This window comes from Pangasianodon hypophthalmus, chromosome 4, assembly GCF_027358585.1.
Source record: "Pangasianodon hypophthalmus isolate fPanHyp1 chromosome 4, fPanHyp1.pri, whole genome shotgun sequence".
Classification (NCBI taxonomy): domain Eukaryota; kingdom Metazoa; phylum Chordata; class Actinopteri; order Siluriformes; family Pangasiidae; genus Pangasianodon; species Pangasianodon hypophthalmus.
The window spans coordinates 1,955,803-1,975,999 of NC_069713.1; the positions used below are offsets into that span (position 1 = coordinate 1,955,803).

General features: G+C 39.3%; 1 protein-coding gene across 3 annotated transcripts in view; it reads right to left on the reverse strand.

Moving 5' to 3' along the window:
- Positions 1-1,166: 1,166 nt before the first annotated feature.
- The window catches only part of LOC113524094 (uncharacterized), a 28,153-nt gene continuing 9,122 nt past the window's right edge, over positions 1,167-20,197 (reverse strand). For 2 of the 3 annotated variants that reach the window (XM_053233586.1, XM_053233587.1), the window contains 7 exons: positions 16,938-17,188; positions 8,874-14,197; positions 8,563-8,782; positions 6,652-6,851; positions 5,358-5,624; positions 5,159-5,265; positions 1,167-3,625 (listed from right to left, as the gene is read on the reverse strand). In XM_053233586.1, coding sequence (XP_053089561.1) covers positions 3,414-3,625; positions 5,159-5,265; positions 5,358-5,624; positions 6,652-6,851; positions 8,563-8,782; positions 8,874-14,197; positions 16,938-17,188 — 6,581 coding nt within the window. In that variant the 3' untranslated portion in view covers positions 1,167-3,413. Of the gene's footprint in view, positions 3,626-5,158; positions 5,266-5,357; positions 5,625-5,666; positions 6,157-6,651; positions 6,852-8,562; positions 8,783-8,873; positions 14,198-16,937; positions 17,189-20,197 lie in introns of those variants that run through there. The other variant, XM_053233588.1, reaches the window with a different exon arrangement.

The window sequence follows — 20,197 nt, forward strand, 5'->3', positions numbered from 1 at the left end:
TGTTACCAGAAGACATTTTTTCCCCCAAAATTATGAAAGCTATATTTACGCTTTGGTCCACAGAGTGTGCTGAAGTGCTGTAGATTAGACAGGGTCTGAACTTTTTCAAAACATAAATTTTTTTATGCTTTGTGTTTCAAGAAAATCCTCTAAAATGATAAATGTGTATTTCCTGAAACGGATAATATGAACTCAAAGCATGTACATACGTATATTTCACCTAAATAACTGTGATAGGCCTACAAACATTTTTATTTAGTTAGTTATTTGTTTGTTTGTTTGTTTGTTTAGTTAGTTTAATTTGATTAGATTTACACAACCCATGTACAATGCGGTAACCTTTGATTTTTTTTAAGAAATCAGGTCTTTCAAAATTATATTATTCATAACTTGTATTGTATAACAATATTATGTAGTTTTCATCTCAACTAAACTAAATTGTGAAGTTTTTTCAGGTTGTTACTTTATTTGGCCACTAGATGGCAGTCAAAGACCACAGATGAGTCTTTTGGCTAACTGTAAAACATCAGACACATTAGTCAATGTGTATCATATATCATTTATTTAGTAGCTACAAGAGTGTTTTATTTCTTAATCATTAATGTATCTTCGGTCTCGGAGGAAAATCTTTCTGTCACAGCGTGGATTCAGGTATATTTGTACATTTAAACTTTAGCAGCATTTATTTTATGACTTGATAAATGAAAGTCAGAACTTGTATTTCTGAGCCCTTGCAGTGGGTGTGGCTGATAGAAATAACATGACTTAATTAACGTGACATCATATAAGGGGGTGTGGTCAGCATCAAACAGGAAGCTGACCCCCAAAATCTTGGAGTAGGAAAAAGTGATGACATATGCTTTGGCATTTTATTTCATAAAACTGTTCTGAAGAATTTATTCTACACATTAATGATGCAAATATACATAGATGTACTACTGTGCGAAAAGTGCTGATCGTATTGATAGCTCCAGACCAAAAGGTAAAAGTGGAGGTGTAGGAGTTTATGCTTTGTCTGAGTAGCTCTGTCTCTGGATGCTCAATCTCGACAAGTGAGGTCTCTTTCAAAAGCTGAAAGTTTCAGTAAAATAAGACTGACCCAGTAAATTAATGGGGGGATTAATAAGACTGACCACATGACCAAAGACCAAAAACACCCCACACATTTTATAATTTCATATCATGATAGATTTAATGTATAGGTGTACATATATATATATATATACCACACATATTCCATGCTGCTTTATACTTAATACTCTACATATCTAGACATATTCATCATTCCAGAATTTTTCGACATTTAATGTATAGGTGTACAGTGAAAACAGACTTATAGCACACCGTGTGCATGCTGTTTAATACTTAATCCTCAATACGCATCACTTTAGCTCGGTTTCATTAAGGACATTCATTAAGGACATTCATCCAATATTAATACCTGATTTTTTACATTTTTGTGTAAATGTATAATAATATAAAGAAATAATGGAGCAGACAGCAGGTTAGAGATCAAAATCATATACGTAACAAGGATATTATCAAAAAAAAACATCTTTAGTAGTCTGTGTGTTAGTAGTCTGAAATGATTATATATGGATTAATAATTCACAATCTTTACAACTCTCTCTCAGTGACTCCTCTCTGAGCGACTCCTCTCTGAGCGACTCCTCTCTGAATGACTCTCTCTGAATGACTCTCTCTGAATGACTCCTCTCTGAACGACTCTCTCTGAACGACTCTCTCTGAACGACTCTCTCTGAGCGACTCTCTCTGAGCGACTCCTCTCTGAACGACTCTCTCTGAACGACTCTCTCTGAACGACTCTCTCTGAGCGACTCCTCTCTGAACGACTCCTCTCTGAGCGACTCTTTTTGAACTACTCCTCTCTGAATGACTCTATCTGAATGACTCTCTCTGAACGACTCCTCTCTGAATGACTCTCTCTGAGCGACTCCTCTCTGAGCGACTCCTCTCTGAACGACTCCTCTCTGAACGACTCCTCTCTGAGCGACTCTTTTTGACCTACTCTTCTCTGAGCGACTCTCTCCCAATGACTCCTCTCTGAAAGACTCCTCTCTGAATGACTCTCTCTGAGCGACTCCTCTCTGAGCGACTCTCTCTGAGCGACTCTCTCTGAACAACTCCTCTCTGAGTGACTCTCTCTGAACAACTCCTCTCTGAGTGACTCTCTCTGAACTACTCCTCTCTGAGCGACTCTCTCTGAACTACTCCTCTCTGAGCGACTCTCTCTGAGTGACTCTCTCTGAACTACTCTCTATGAGCGACTCCTCTCTGAACGACTCCTCTCTGAGCGACTCTCTCTGAACTACTCCTCTCTGAATGACTCTCTCTGAATGACTCTCTCTGAGCGACTCTCTCTGAGCGACTCTCTCTGAATGACTCTCTCTGAGCGACTCTCTCTGAGCGACTCTCTCTCAATGACTCCTCTCTGAAAGACTCCTCTCTGAACGACTCTTTTTGAACGACTCTATGAAAGACTCCTCTATGAACGACTCTTTTTGAACAACTCTATGAAAGACTCCTCTCTGAACGACTCTCTAGAAGACTTTATTAATATCAGTGATTACAAGCGTGAGGTGTCGTTTGTGTAGCGCTAAAATAATATTCATAAATCTGTATGTACAGTAAGAGTAAAAGACATTTTAAACACAGGTAAAGTTTCCTTCACAACAGCCTATGTGTAGATTTCAGATAAATCACTCAAAACAGTAATCCTAGGAAATAGTATTTCTGCCAATCCCAGCCCACTGTATCTCACTTTACCTTCAAATATAATCATTAACATCACATTATTTCTTATTTTTAAAGAATCATGCTGGAAAAATCTTTTCCTCAAGTTGTTCATTGTAGTTTACTAAAAATATACATTTTAGTTTCAGGTAACTTTGTTACCTGAACACATTTCCATCCATTAAAAAAATCCGATCATATCCGCATAAAAACCTTGTTTCCTTATATATATGTCAGTTAATGTGTCATTTTAATATACATGTCAGTTTCCTTTATGAACCTCATAAACCAGATTAGAAGCTTATTGCAGATTTCTAGATTTACATTTTATACTGGAAAATTAAATAATATTTGTTATAACAAAACACTAAAACTAAAAGTCTTTCTCTTATAAGTCATAGTGAAATAAACATTTTAATTTTAACATCTTTCAAACCTTTTTGGTTTTATTAATTAGCTAAGTTTATGCATATTTAATTAGATGAAGCCTCATTTGCATTAAAATTATTCCAACCCAAAAAAATACTTAAGAACATCAGCAAAGACGATGTGATCTACTGTTTAAAAAATGACCTTCTACACCTGTAGTGGTATATCTTTTGTATGATCAAAAGACAGAGTAGAAAGAAACAAATGATGAAAACCAGCAGGTACCTTGATTACTTATAGCGTCCTATGGTGGATTTAATTTCCTTATACTCCTCTGTATTAGTATTCAAAAAGCGGTCATTGTCCACCCACGTCATCAGATTATCTTTTTGGGCGTTGCTGATCAGGTGCATATCAGCGTATTTACTTATAATATTTTTATATCCTGTCTTGTAGTATGTGTTCTTGAAAATCGAGGTAAGTGCAGGAATCCTGCTGTTATCTGCAATAAAATCAGATATAGAGAATAATTTAGGTTAGGTCAGTATGCGATAACTCTAGTTTGAACTAAGAGAAGTGATTGAATTATTGTGTTGCAATGATATTATGTATTTTATATATATATATATATATATGTATATATATATATAAGGATGAGCAGTCAATGGTTGTGGTGAGAGATGTCCTTGATGATGCCTTTCACGTTCCGTATACAACATCTGTGATGGAGGTTAGTTGGCACCAGTGATGTGTTGGGAGGTTTTCATCATCTGCAGGAGGGCCTTCCAGTTGGAGACTGAGCAGCTGCTGTACCACACTGAGATGCAGTTCATCAGTATACTCTCAATGTTACAGTGATAGAACCTCAATAGCATCTCAGTAGAGTAGCTTTCCACAATCTCCTCAAAAAGTAAAGATACTAGGACACTTTCTTGATCGGGGTGGAGGTGTTCATGGCTTATGTGAGGTCCTTGGAGATGTGGACATCCAGGAACTTAAAGCCGGCCATTCACTATACTTCAGCCACATTGATGTAGATAATGTGTGTGTGTGGCTCTTCTTGGTCCTCCAATAGTCCACAATGAGCTCCTTATTCTTCTTCCTTAGTCTTAGTCTAACCACAACACCAGGTCTCATCATCGTCCCTGATCAGGCCTAACATCATGCTGCGAACTTGATTCAGAGTTCGAGCAATGATCAGGTATGCAGTTGTGGGTGAACAGAGAGTAGAGGTGAGGGCTAAGCACATATGGATGGCTCCCCGGCCTGCGTCGGGTGGTGGGGGTATGTGGAAGTGCAGTCGTGGTCGAGCGCTGATTTGTGAATGGAGGGCGGAGCTGGAGAAGGTGAGTGGTAAGGAAGGCACACCTGTGGGGAATTTGACTAAGGAGTATTCTGTGTTGCAGTGAGCTGGGGCGTGGATAAGAGTGAGAGAGACGAGCGCCTCGAGAGAGAGAGAGCCCGATTCATGTGCATGCTAGTGTATGTGTGTGTGAAACTTAAACAGACCGCTGAAAGCGGAAGAGAAACTGAGAATAAAACGCCCAAGAGTTGTTCTAAGCCTGCCTCCTGCTTCCTCATTTCTGCCCAAACCTGGGAGATTGTTACACTGGTTTTTTTTCTATGTTCAGAAGCAAAAATCCTAGTTTAGTCCTGTCCCTAAGGAGCTCATTACAGAGAAATTTCCCAAAAATGTTAATTATCTGTGGATGTATTATAGATTTTTATTAAACAATTAAGAAATGGTTTTACAACAAATTTTTGTGTAAAAGTCTTTCTCTTGTGAATCATAGGGAAATAAACATTTAAATTCCAAGCACTAGATTTTTTGTTTTATTATGTATGTACTGTGCATATGTAAGTAGATTAGAAGAAATAGCAGCCACATTTGCATAAAAATGTAAAGTTTCACAAGAAAAAGTGAACTATTGTTTTAAATATTTACCTGCACCTGTAGTGTCTCAACTTAATTTTGGATAAACTTGGTTTTATTCAAAACATGGAGTAGAAAAAAATTAGGACAAACAAGATTTACCTAGACTTCTCCGGACTTTGTCCGAGCATTCCGGGTGAGCCAGTATTAATGACTGCTTCAGTACTTTCTCCATATCTCCACTTTTTAAGGTCTCTGTCAGCAAATGTCTGGGGAACATAAATGTAAAACATGGCAGTTAATGTTAGGAAAAAAACTTAACTAGACAAGAGTTCAGGATGGTTTAGGATGGTGTTGAGACCTGGATGCTTGGGATTCAGTACTGTTTCCGCTGGTCAGCGCACGTTGATGATCCCAGTGCAGCGCGTTCATGCAAATCAGCTGTTTTCCCAGCTTGTCATTTTCCATGCTCATCACTAACTTATAGAGTTCCTTATGTTTCTCTTCAAATAAAAATTTCTGAGCTGGATTGTTCTTCAAGAACTCACGGAGTTTATTTACACTATCCTTTGGTGGAATGTGGTCTGCCTCGACCACTCCTGGGGTGGCTTTTTCCATGTTTAAAAGGCTTTAAAATATTAGAAAAAGGACAATATTTAGACAATATTTAGTATTATTAGTAATATACTGTAAATTATGTACATATACCCTATATGGCGAAAGGTTTGTGAACACCTGACCATCACACCCATATGTGAGTCTTCCCCAAACTGTTGCCACAAAGTTGGAAGCATTGTATGTCTCTGTATGCTGTAGCATTACAGCTTCTCTTCACTGGAACTAAGATGCCCAAACCTGTTCCAGCATGACAATGCCCCTGTGCACAAAGCGAGCTCCATGAAGACATGGTGTGTGAAGGTTGGAGTGGAAGAACTCGAGTGTCCTGCACAGAGGCCTGACCTCAACCCCACTGAACACCTTTGGGATGAACTGGAACACCGACTGAACCCCAGACCTCCTCGACATCCCAACATCAGCACCTGACCTCACTAATGCCCTTGTAGCTGAATGAACACAAATCCCCACAGCCACGCTCCAACATCTAGTGGAAAGCTTCCCAGAAGAGTGGAGGTTATTACAACAGCAAAAGGGGACTAAATCTGAAATGGGATGTTCAAAAAGCACATATGAATGTGATGATCATTTGTCTGCAAACATTTGGCCATATAGTGTACATGTCGCAGCCTGAGAAACCCTTCTGCTACATCCCTTCCCGAAAGAAATTTATACAGGATAGATTGCGACAGAAACTGATAAAAAACGATTTTACATAATATCAGTTTAGAGTGAAGTATGCTGTTAGTTTCTTAAGCTGGTGTCTTTTATAAAACCTTCTCTTTATGTTAATACTCTCATGCTGGATGGCTATAAATTAACTTGGAGAAATAATTTTATGATTGCTTAAAGTAGAGGTGTCTAAATATATTATTGGCTGAAAAACTCAAAACACAGTCAAAATTTGATTTATTATCATGCCTGTTTTTACCAGAATTTAGCTGCAGCAACATCCAGTGGGTTTTCCCAGGCCACCTCACAAATGTTGTCTAATAAATAACTCAAAGGCTATTAATGATAAATAAAATAAATTCAGTTACTTCTTGTAGGTCCCAGCTTCTCCCAGCTTGTAATCATTAATGATATCTTGTTTGTTCTTGCCCTTGATATATTCAGAAAATGCTTTTTTTTGCTCTTCAGTTGCTCCGGCTTCAATTTTAAATTTATTGGAGTGGTTTGTGTAGTTGAACATGTTCTGGATCTTCACAGCCTCAACATATTTATGTGGTTTGGAAAGAATCTGTAACAACAAAAGCATAATTTTTTCTCATCAACTATAATAATTAGCACACATTCCAGATAAGATCTTCTCCCTGAACAGTGACTGTGTCTTCATATTAATGTCCTAATATCCTGTGGGACTGCTAAATGATAATGCTATAACCACTTAGTAAACATTACAGTGATTGTAATACACTAGATAGTTTTGCTCAGTTATAGTACATATCTTATTGCACCAACCAATCAAGAAAACTTAAAATATGCATAAATAAACTTGAACATAACAGTGAACTAAATGAACATGAAAGAAAAAAATCTAAGCTGATCATCTGATCAACAATATACACAGTTGAAATTAACACAAACTTAAATTAACACAGGCACATGAAAACTAAAAAAGAAAAACTAAATAAAGTAAAAACAATTTGACTGATAAAGTTTTTCCCCAAAGGTTTCTATAGATATCGCGATATATTGATATCGTGAATTCTTTTGGCCACAATAACCGTGGTGTGAAAAATCTAATATTGTGACAGCCCTACTACAGTATATTATTCATGTATCTATATTGTTTACTCTGATTGTCTTTGAGTTATATTTTGTCTGAAGATATGAAACTATTAAGTGTGAGAAATATGCAAAAAAAAAATTTCACACCACAATAGCTAGAAACATGTGAATTAATATAAGCTAGCTAGCTATATGTAAAACAATACAGGCTAGGTACTGAAAGCCCAACAGCATTTGGCTTAGTTAGCTAGCTAGCTAATGTTTTTTTATATACTGTTTATTATGGAGGTGGTGTTCACTTCAGCATCACTCACTTTGTTCACAAAAGAACAGAATAGAAATTAGAACATTTTCAGATTAGTTGTGTTGATTGTAGACATGACAAGTAGCCTGTAGAATAATTACTGAAGGAGTTCAGCCATATTATTAGTCTTATTTGGGTAATTTTCTTGACGAATACTTTTACTTTTACTTTTACTCCAGTGAATTAATATTACAGTATCAGTACTTTTACTCATCAGTATGATTTGTACTCTTTTGACCACTGTCAACCAACAAGTGGGCACAAAATTACAAGGTGAGCAAGGAAGCTCTGGAAATTTGGCAGATGAGCACTTTCTGAGAGTACCCCGGCCATCTAAGGTTGCATAGGTTCACGTAAATGGCCAGTTATGGTCAGGAGTTGATGACTTTACTATTAGTTACTTACATAATATACTGTTATTAGTGTTGATTTTAAAATTCTTTTACTGTTTTTTATGTCTTTTAATGGATTAGCACCTACATACATCTCAGAATGCCTGACAGAGTATATTCCAATGGAGATCATCAAGTGCTGCTTTATTGAATGTTCCCAGGATGAAGTATGAGAAGATGGGTGAAGCTTCTATTAATGACGAAGGAGAAAAGGAACATGGAGCCATCGAAAAGGTATGGTGAAGCATTTTCTTATCTTTTTATTCTTATTAATGCTGTATTCATTTAAGTCTTACTGTTTTCATTTTATTTGTTTTATTTTCATTCTCATTCTATGTTTATTTTTTATTTAATTTCCTTTCTATTTCAATTTTCTCTTTTTATTATATTTTTATTTGTTGTTTACCGGTTTACATACATGGGTTGATGTTTATTTAATTTTACCATGAAGCACATTGAGCTGCATTTTCATGTATGAAAGGTGCTATATAAATAAATAAAGTTTAAGTTTATTTATTACTTACCTCCTCACTGACTTTCCTGCGAAGTTCTACAGCTTTTTGTTGTACAACCTCATTTGGGTCGTTAGTTGTTGCTTGAATGACAGCATGAAAAAGGCAGTTCTGATTTGAGGAATCGACAGTTTCCCGAGAGCCGTCAGGGCGTATAATATCAATGTGGCCACTCTGTGGTGTGTCTTTACCCGTAACCCTGTCTTTCAGTTTACTCCATATTCCTCTTTCTCTGTAAAACACAATAAACAATAATGTCCACAAGGGCACAACCAAAGAATATGCCTGGATAATGAATTACATTGCAAAAAGACTGAGCTCACTCTGGAGAAGTCAGAGGTGATTTCGGCAGCACGAGTTTGATAGCACCAGCTGCTGGATCAGTTCCTGGGTAAGTCTCCTCTGTTAGAGGTTTTCCTTTATCATCTATTACAGTTATACAAATTCCTTTTCCTTCCAGTAAGTTACTCTTTGTGAGAACATGAACCTCTAAAGCTGTTGCTGGCTTTTGTTCGTCAGCTATATTATTAGCATAGCATGTGAGCTCATTTAGTTCTTCTTCAGTCAAAGATCTTTTCTTGCATTCAGTGGCTGATTCCAGATCATAATGATGCTGCTGACTGACAAAGAAACTTTGGGTTTCGTGCCTTCCCAGCAAATTACCAACGACTTTTCCAGTACAAGAGTTTAGTCTCTGGGTGAATGTTTTTGTAAACATGGATGTGGCAAACCCAGAAAAACTCTCCACCATGTTTTGGGAAAGAACTTCTGAAACTAAATCAATGAGTTCATTTTTAAGACGTTCCACATCTTCCAGTTTGTCCCTTCCATCATTGTCATATGTCTCAAATAATGGATCCTCCTTTATGGACTTCAAAAATGCAGGAACAAAATTACTGTCAATGGCCTGTTTAGTAGGAATGGAGGAATACATTTCATAAATGGTGGTAGACATGCTTGCAGTAGTTAGAAGCCTCCTTATACAGGCATGAGAGCGGTGTGAAACAAACTCTGCTGATTTGTCCCATACCTGTGAGAGCGTGTTAATCACCTGATGTATTTGTTTACAGTTTACCATGAGATCATTCATGACAAGATTTGTGTTGAAAACCATATGGTCCTTCATTTCCTCCTCTAAGTTTCTGCTAATCCTGTAAGAACCAGATCTTTTCTCCAAGGCGGCCTTTGAAATTCCTGAGCTAATGAAATCTGTGAGTGCTTGGACAAACTGTTGATTTTGGTGTAATGCTGAATAGATAGATTTTTTGAAAGTAACCTGAAATCCTTGTTGGAAGGTCTTTTGGACAGCAGCATCAATACATGTGTTTAGAGCAGTGTTTATCCCCTGAATTGCCAATTCCTGAACAGCATACTTACATGCATGTTTTAAATTCACTTTGCCTACATTCAGTGTGATGTTCCTTACACTTATTGATGATACCAGTGATTTGGCTGATTTATATGATGAAACGAACAGGTTTCTTCCTGATCGGACGGCACTACATGCAACACTTTTTAGGGATTTGGTGCCATTGAAGATATTACTCACAGCATTTTTCACAGAGGAGAATGACCTTTTGAGAACACTGAATCCTCCACAGACCAAAGAAGTTCCTATACTAACTGCCTTAGATATCGCCCACGATACCCAATCAAACGTGCCATTTATCATACCCATGACTCCACTGATCATGTCAGACACACCTTCAGAGATCAAACCAAGACCAAATGAGGACATAGAACCAGCTGTCAGGCCACATATCAGAACTCCTGCTACAACCTGAACCAGACCAAGAAAACAACAAATCAGGGCATCAAATGAGAATTGGGGCTTTTTCTTCACTTCAAACACAACTGCAAGCCCATAATTACGAAAGAGGTTGAGTTCACTAGAAGACACAAAATCTTCCTCAGCTGATAAGCTGTAAAGTGTCAAGTCCACAGTTTTGAACTCTCCTTTGCCCGATCCAAGCATGTCAAGTATTTTTCTGATATTTCGTTTCCATGAGTTAAATATGTTCATCCTTGCCTGCATTTGTATTTGGAAGTTACAGCTGCCGCTGTGGTGTGGTTCAAAATCTTGAGCAACTGACAAGGAACAGAAGCTCATTATGTTGCTTGTTTCTGATATGTAAACATCTATGGCCTTCTCTGCCTCCTCGAGTAAGGAATGTGCCTCACTTTTGTAGCCCTCTTTGGCCAGGTTAATGGTAATGTAGGCCTGGTTATATAGTGCAATAGCTCTGTAGTAGTTGTCTGACTCAGAGGCTTTTTTCCAGTAAGATTTCGCTCCATAGTCACATTTGTTTTTGTTTTGAAAGTGCAAGGCAGTTCTTCCTAAAGCCTGCTGGATGTGATCATAAAAGTTTTCACTCTGACCTTGTAAAAGTTTGTTACTTGTATCATGCAAGTGATGGATGAGGTCTACTTTCAATTCAGTGAGGTCATTCTCTATGTTAATCTGTTCTGTGCGAAGTATCAGCCATATACCCCATGATTCCTTCAAAGCATTCAGTGCTGGGTGATAGTCCACCTTACTGTGAAAGGACTCAAAGTAACGAGGGACATCTTTTACTTTCACTTCAAAGAGGTCTGTCTTCTCTTCTGTATTATAGTGCTTGTCAAAGTCACTGAGGAACTGACAAAATGTGGAGAACAGCTCTTCCTTCATTTCAATTTCAGCTAGTTTCTCCTTCTCCATATCTTTTATTCGATTAACCTCATACTCTTCTCTGAGTTCCCTCATGACTTCGATAGAATGGCCTCGGTAGGCCATGGCTAGACGATCATGGTTCAGTATTAGCTGGACCATTCCCGGCGTGCCTTTTCGACCTGTTCGTCCAAAAACCTGTTTCTCGACTCTTCGGTTATTGGGAAAGTACGTGAGTAACACAAAGAGACCACCGCAGCGATTAACCTCCTCTGTAACCTTAATGTCTGTTCCACGGCCTCCAAGGTTAGTGGTAATAATGATCTGTCCCTTGTTGAACTCCTGGTTCTCAATGTTGTGGCTCTCGCTCATCGTGTACTTGGTGACTGAATGTTTGGTTTCTGCTGTAATTTTGTCATTGAACTCATTTGCTGTGTTCACGTCCTCACACACGACTAACACCACCTGTCCTCTGTTAGAGCCTTTTGAGACCGTGGCACAAAGAGTTTGGATCCATTGTTCGGTACCTCCCCTCACCTGGACTGCAGGAAGCTCAGTAACCTTTTGACGCTGATGAGCCGGTATGACGTAGCTGTCTGTTTTGTAATGCCTTGCCAGGAAACCCTTGTCTGCATCTCCCCCCAGTGTTCCAGAAACACCAAATATTCCTTTCCCACTGAGATATCTTTTAAAGAAATTTGAATTTGACATGTAGTTTGTCACAGTTGATAATGGCGATAAAGTTAACTGATGCTTCATCTCCAGAAATTGTTGTAGTCCATCACCCCACCGTTTTCTTTTCTCCAACATTCCACTGGCCTGAAAGTCCACTGGAATTATTGCATGGTACATGTGTTGATCTTCTTCACTAACATCTATTCCCTGAGCACTAAGAGATCTCTCGATCATGTACTCTCTGCCTTTGGTCATCTGAATGGCCTTCAGTGCATTCTCAACAAACACTGGAAGCTGATTTTCCAGGTATTTCTCTAAGAAAGAAGAAACTACAAGATTGTGTTTTTCTTCTTCAGAACTGCATTGTTTAGAATATTTAATCTTGGATTTCACCTGGCTAAGAGTGGCTTCAACAAGCAAATTTTCAGACAAGATCTCACAAGCTTTACCATTCTCGCATAGCAGCATGTTGATGTTTTGGTCAGTTTTTGTCTTTTGCTCTCCAAACCGAATGGCTTTTCTAGTTTCTGACTGATATACATAACAGTTAAATGCCACCTTGTGCTCCATCCCCATCTCAAGAACACTGAGCAGGTCATACTGTTGTTCTATTCCAGTTTTGGCCATGATGGCCTTCCATGCCTCATTTTCCATAGCAACATGTTGCTTTTCTCCTTTGTCATTAATAGAGACCTGCAAATTTTCAAAATCTTCCTCTGAGTAAAAGCCTAATTCGGTGCCTGGCAACAAAATTTCCAGTGGTGAAAATGTATCAGTTTCATCTGAACCAATCATTGCTATTAGTGCAGCTGTGTGAAAATTCTGGACTCTTGTTGCCCACATGGTCTCTCCAGTTTCTTCTACCTCAATTGGTCGACATGCAGATACCATGGCCCAGATTCCTGCAAGGACTTGTTCCAAATGCTGGAGGCCACTGGACTCATGGGACAGAAATGTTATTTGAACTCCATTATCCAAGGTCATGTAGTCAACCTCGTCCACAATCACTAGCTCAAACCTCCTGTCTCCTCGAGTTGTTTTCTTCTCAAACTCTTGTTTCAGTGTATCTGCTGCAAAAGTCCCAACAGTACTGTAAATTATTTGTTGTTTGTACGCTTCCTGAGTCAGTTCTTCTAGTTTTTCAGATGAGACATCATTCAGCATTGGAGGAACGGCAGATGATGTTATGCCAAACATGTTGTACAGTCCGCTCCATTCCTCTAAATCACGACAGGCGAGGACCGGGGAGCTCGTCACAATGTCCACCTTTACACCACGAATGGCATGGATTGCAGCAAGCATGGCTAAGATACAAGATTTCCCTTCACCAGTCCCAATTTCCAGGAGACAACCTGTATTAGTTTCTGATTTCGGAAGCAGGAAAACAACCAAAGTTGCAAGTTGAGTTAATCTGGGAAGATATCCTTCAATGACTATTTCCTTTTTACCTCTTTGAATAGTGACAGCAGAGCATATTTTTACTGCGACTGACATTCCCACTAGTACACTTTTCAGAACGTGTCTGTCTGGGTTGTTAAAATCCAGTTCTTTAACCATTTTCTTTACATTCTGGATTTCATTTTCATTGAGATCAGCTGTTTTGTGTTTTGGAAGCTCCATTTCCAGATACCCCAGAACATCCTCGAGTATTATCAGGACATTCTCAGGGTAGTTTGCTTTGCGCATTTCACTAATAATAGTAACAGCATTTTTGTGTCTCTCTTTGTCAACATAGCTTTTTAACCATCTGAGGGGATCAGGTGAATCCAGAGCAGGAAAGACATCCCTATATTCCAGCTTGTAGGTCTGTGCAATGTGAAGTATTGACTGCACTTGTTCTTTGTCTTTCCTGAAAATGTAACGCATGAAATCTGTTATTTCTGCCAGTTTCCATGTGTTGTTGAATGCAATCTGACACAGAATTTCTTTACTCTGTGCAGACAGTTGCACATCAATTTGAAGAAGGCTCTGTAAAAGATTAAATGCAAGTGATGGATGATCATCTTGCAATTGTTCGAGCAGATCCAAGAGGAAGTCCCGGTCATGTTTATGTGTGTGGTCGTCCTCATTCTCCTCAAAAACTAAATGCATTACTGCCTCAAGTACTGTCAGTCTATCATGTAGAGGCAGAGTCTCATAACCAACTGCAGTGTCGAAAGAAAACACACAGCTACTGGTCAGGTTGCGTTTCTTACAGTACTCCACCATTAACTCATTTTGCAGAGTTTTCATTCTGTCTGCTAGTGTCTCCTCTGAATCTTCATCCTCAACGATTTGATATTTAAACAACAGTTCCATGAATTTCTTCTCTACCTCTGCAACCTATATGAAAAAAAAATCCATATATATATAAATTACATATATATATATATATATATATATACATAAATACATACATACATATATATATATATATATATATATATATATATATATATATATATATATATATATATATATAAAAATCAGAGTTTCTGCTAAGAAATTTTGGTGGCAGTCAACGTGTCCGGGGAAGATAATGTTTACTGGACAAAATGGAAAAAATCTGGTCATTTAATTTCGGTGTTTATTTTGCACTGTAATGTTTTGGACTATGCATAGTATATGTGATATAACAACAAAACGATCAAGTCAAATGAAAGATAAAAGTTTATTTATTACATTTTCTTTTTCACACTATTCAAAATAACAAACGGCCATCATAGAATTAGTGTCTAATAAAACAAGCATTCAAAACAAAAACACGGCACAGCAAAACGTTAAACTGCAATTTGCCACATATATTTCTGATAACAAAATTATTCACAACTAAGCGACCATTGTATGGGTTTAGCTGGCTACAGAGCCATGCAAGTATATTACTGTCCTTCATGTTCATGTAACTTGGAACTCATATAGACATTTACACACCTTGTTTTCCTGGCTTAGCATGAGAGGATGTTAGCTTTTCAGCTGCAACCCCTATACCGGTAAAAACTAAAATAAAACAAAAAAATTTGTGTATATCCATTTTCCCCTCACACTAACTGACTGTGTGAGCTAGCGTTTGGGAGAATTGAGACCTGTCAGCCAATAAGACATGAGTATTTCCACGTATTTTCCTGTAAACACTGTCTGATTGGTCATGCCTCTGTTCACTAAAGATAAAATACAACACTCCATTCACTGAAGATACAAAATTACAACACTGCCGTCTTCTTTTACTGACATTCAGTTACGTAGTGACAAACAGCTCCAAGTGTAGAATTATTCGGGGCTAAAGAAAAAAATCTTCGGGGTTACAGCCCTGACTGCCCAGGCCAGGTTACGCCCCTGAAGCCTCTCTCTGTGGGCACGCTAGAGAGGGGAATGACGCAGGCTACTTTTGCCAATGTGGATATAATTTGCTGTAGTTGCGGATTAAAACTTCACAAGCTGTCAAAAAAGTATTTGTTCAGACAGACACCTTATTTAGGTGTGCAATTGCGAACGTACTTCGTCTAAAGTATATTTGCTTTGTGTTAATATTTTTACCTGACATTGGGAATTTTTAATTCAAAAACCTGTATTTACTAGCTAACAGAAACTCTGATACAGATATATATATACAGTGTATACACTGCCTGGCCAAAAAAAAAGTCGCACAATCTAATATTTTGTTGCACTGCATTTAGCTTTGATTACGGCACGCATTCGTCCTGACATTGTTTCAGCAACCTTATGCAACTTCACAACATTTATTTCCATCCAGAGTTGCATTAATTTTTGGCTAAGTTCTTGCATTGAGGATGGGAGAGTCTAACCACTCCGTAAAGTCTTCTCTAGCACATCCCAAAGACTTTCAATGGGGTTAAAGTCAGGACTCTGTGGTGGCCAATTCATGTGTGAAAATGATTCCTCATGCTCCCTGAACCACTCTTTCACAAGTTAAGCCTGATGAATCTTAGCATTTTCATCCTGGAATATGCCTGTGCCGTCAGGGAAGAAAAAGTCCATTGACGGGATAACCTGGTCATTCAGTACATTCAGGTGCTCAGCTGACTTCATTTTATTGCCACACAATAAGGCTGAGCCTCGACCTGACCAACTGATGCAACCCCAGATCATAACACTGCCTCCAGAGGCTTGTACAGTAGGCACTATGCATGACGGGTGAATCACTTCATGCATTTCCCTTCTTACCCTGACACGCCCATAGCTTTGGAATAGGGTAAATCTGATTTTATCAGACCACATGACCTTTTTCCATTGCTCCACAGTCCAGTCTTTATGGTCCCTAGCAAATTGAAGTCATTTTTTCTGATTAGCCTCACTAACAAATGGCTTTCTTGTGGCCACACAGCTGTTTAGTCCCAATCCTGTAAGTTCTCATCACATTGTGCGTGTGGAAATGCTCTTACTTTCACTATTAAACATAGCCGTGAGTTCTCCTGTCGATTTTTTTACGATGTGACATCACCAAGCGTTTTAAAGATCTCCAATCACGATCATTCAATTTTTTCCGACTACATTTCTGCTGTAAAGTTGATGGTTCACCACTATCCTTCCAGGCTTTAATAATGCACTGGACATTTCATAACCCAGTTCCAGTGATTTCAGCAATCTCCTTAGGTGTTTTCTTTGCTTGATGCAGGCCAACAATTTTCCCCTTCAGTAACATCTTTTCCACGACCATAGGATACGTAATCTGCCATGGCTGTGTAAGAAATGAGAAGCTACACACTGCATCAGTTCAGGTTAAAAGAACTGTTGCCAGCTGAAACATATTAATCACTGCAGTAATGATCCAATCATAGGCTCTTAAGTATTTGCTTATTTAAACCCAAACAGCGACCTATATATATACACACACACACACACACACACACACACATACACATACACACAAGGGGGGTTTCTCCCTTCCATCTCCTCAAACCCAAATGTCTTCAGTTTAAGCAAAAAAACAAACACAGATATACACACACAACAGTTCTCACATTAATCATAACAAATATTTATATAATCTATATTATATACATAACTTAGAACAAGACCTGGTATCCTCTAATTACATTAGAATTACCTAAATAAAAAAAGTTACCTCATCTCTTTCAATTTCAGTGTTTGGTGTTTGTTGCATTATATGAGTTTGGTGATGAAACTCATTTCCTCTCAGCCTCTGTTTCTGCTTCAGTGTCTCTGTTGCATGTGAAAGCTTCTTAGCAGCGAGCTCGCTTTCCCTTTTAATCTGTTCCTCAATTCTTCTTTCACGTTCAAGCTGGGCCTGACGCCTCTGCTCCTCCTCTCGTCTACGATTTTCCTCTTCCTCTCGCGCATCATCTTCAATTTTTCCTGGGGAAAGGTTTTATATTACTTTTACTCACATCAATGTGAGAAAATAAATACATAAAAAATACACCTGCAAAAAATGTTTTACAGTAAAGGCACATCATACTGACTAAATAATTGCTAGTTCATAACATGTTCACAAGACAACTGTTAAGTGATGCCACAGTTTGCTCATTTGTCTTATTGAAACCAGCCAAAGTTTCAATAATGCATATCTAGATTACACTAGAGTAGCAAAGTAGCAATTTTTAGAGAAATAAGGTTTACAAATAAAATATTTTTTTAATAAACAATGCTGAATCCCATTCTGGATCAAGACCTTGTTATGGTATATGGGTTTGCCACTTTGGTGAACCTCAATGCTGTCATTGAGAGCTTAATGGTCTTTGTAGGGCCACCTTTGGTGAACAGGTCTGGGGAAGAGATAAAGAATGATCATAAAGACCTCCATGAAAGGTGCAAAAAAGACTGTGTACCCTGCCTGGATTAGGGTTGCCAGGGCAAAGTGGCAGCAGCCTGAAATGGTGAAATTGGAGCCAACTTGTAAGCACCAACTACAGGATAAACAGTGTGGGGCAGTCTGGTGGCAGGCATGTGATGGATAGTCACAGATGGACTAGACCCTTCCAAATGCTGACACAAAATTTGTCAAGTTCCTAGAAGAGAAGCCTCAGATGTGTTTCTGAATACTCAGAAGTCCCAGACTCATTAGATTTAGGGTTTTTCCCAGTGAAAAAGAGTGTTGTTTCCATGAGATTTTGAGTCATAGGGATGAAAACTATGAATGTAGTTTGTGTGTATTCACCAAATAGCAATACTGGAATAACACTGGGATATTAACCCCAGGGAAGATGAATGACTAGTGTACTGTATAGTACAAATGGTGCAAAACAGCAGGTTTGGAACCACAGATGTATAGCAGAGTAGCTGTGATCATCAGAGCGACCACAGTTGTACAGTAATGCATTGCAATATTAGTATGAGTAGCATCAGTGCAGTAGGATCAGTGCAGTAAGTAGAATGCAACCCATTGCATAAATGTAACATACATCCAATGAGCTTATTCTAGGAATAGTCTCTAGTACACAATAATGTTCCAGCACAGTGATGAACTGTTGTACAGGGTGATTGCTGCTGGTAAGAACCACCTCCTATACCGTTCGTTGCTACAGCACAGTCTCTGATTTGACCCTCCAGTCCAGCCTGTTGTCGAGGTGGACACCAAGGTATTTGTAGGTGTCAACAAGCACAACATCCTCTCCCATGATGTTTATCAGTCTGGTTGTGGTCCTTTTTCTCTTGAAGTCAACCACCATCTCCTTGGTCTTGGCCACATTGAGGAGTAGATGGTTCCTCCCACACCATTCAACAAAGTTGTTCACCATGTCCTTATACTCCACTTGCTGTCCAACCCTGATGCACCTGACAACCACAGAGTCATCTGAGAACTGTACTGAAAGTCAGTGGTGTACAGCGTGAACAGGAATGGGGATAGCACACTTCTCTCTGGTGCTCCAGTGCTGCTCAGTAGCTGCTTGGACAGGCAGCTCCCCAGCTGCACAAATTGAGGTCTGTCTGACAGATAGTATATGGCCCAGGAGATCATGGAGGTGCTGACCTGTGCTCTACCCATATTCTTACTTAGTAGGAGGAGTTGGATGCTGTTGAATGCACTTGAGAAATCAAAGAATGTGATACGTTCTGTGGTATTGTTGCAGTCCAAGTGGGAGTGGACCATCTGCAATAAGTAGTATATTGCATAATCCATGCCTACCTGTGGCTGGTAGGCAAACTTCAGGGAGTCCAGGAATGAGCTCACCTGAGGTCTGAGGTGGGCCAAGAACAGTCTCTCCAGAACCTTCATTGCATGTGATGTGAGTGTAACTGTTCAGGGATGAGGGAGTCGTTCAGGGATGAGGGAGCTGTCTTCTTTGGAACAGGGACCAGAAAGAATGTTGTCCACAGCACTGGCACCCTCTCCTGATGAAGGCTCATATTGAAGAGGTGCTGAAGGATCCCACATAGCTAGTTGGTACAGACATTGAGTACACTGGGGCTATTACCATCAGGACCATCAGGGCTATTCTTTGGGTCTTTGGTGATCCAGAGCTTGTTGGTAGGAAAACAGCATACCCTTCTGACTTGAACAATGCTATCTGTTCAAAAATTAACATAGTCCATGATGCAGTCTGTCATGCTGTTAATACTCTCTTTTCTTTTCCTCTCTTCTCTGTCCACCTCCTCCCCCTTCCCCTACCTCTCTGACTCCACATGACTTTGCCACTTTCTTTTCCAACATGGCTACATCAATCAGGAACCAATTCTCCACCCCAGACACCCATAAACAAGCTCCTCCTACATGGAACTCTCAACTCTCCTTCTTCTCCCCTCTCTCGGAGACTGCTGTCTCCAAGCGCCTCTTCTCTAGCCATCCTACTCCTGTCCTCCAGACCCTATCCTTTCTCACCTTCTTCAGGCCATCTCTCCCACACTACTACCTGCACTCACACACATCTTTAACACATCCCTCTCCACCTTCCCTACCTCATTTAAGCAGGCACAGGTTCCCCCAACACTTAACCCTGCTGCTGCTGGCAACTACAGACATGTCTCCCTCCTCCCTTTCCTGTCCAAAACCCATGAAAGAGCCTTTTTCAATCAACTCTCCACTTTTCTCACACAGAACAACCTCCTGGAGGCAGTCTCACTTAAAAAGCAGTCACTCCATGGAAACTGCTCTGCTTTCTATCACTGAAGCCTTACAACTAGCAAGATCAACCTCAAGATCATCTGTCCTCACCTTACTTGACCTCTCTGCTGTCACTGAATCATCAGATCCTCCTGTCAACTCTCTCTGGTCTATGTATCACCGGAAGGGCTCTGTGCTGGGTGGAATCCTATCTCTCAGGCAGATCCTTCAAATTATCATGAAGGGGAGGGGTATCTGAATGTCCACAACTCACAACTTGAGTTCTCCAGGGGTCAGTTCTGGGTCCACTGCTCTTTTCTATT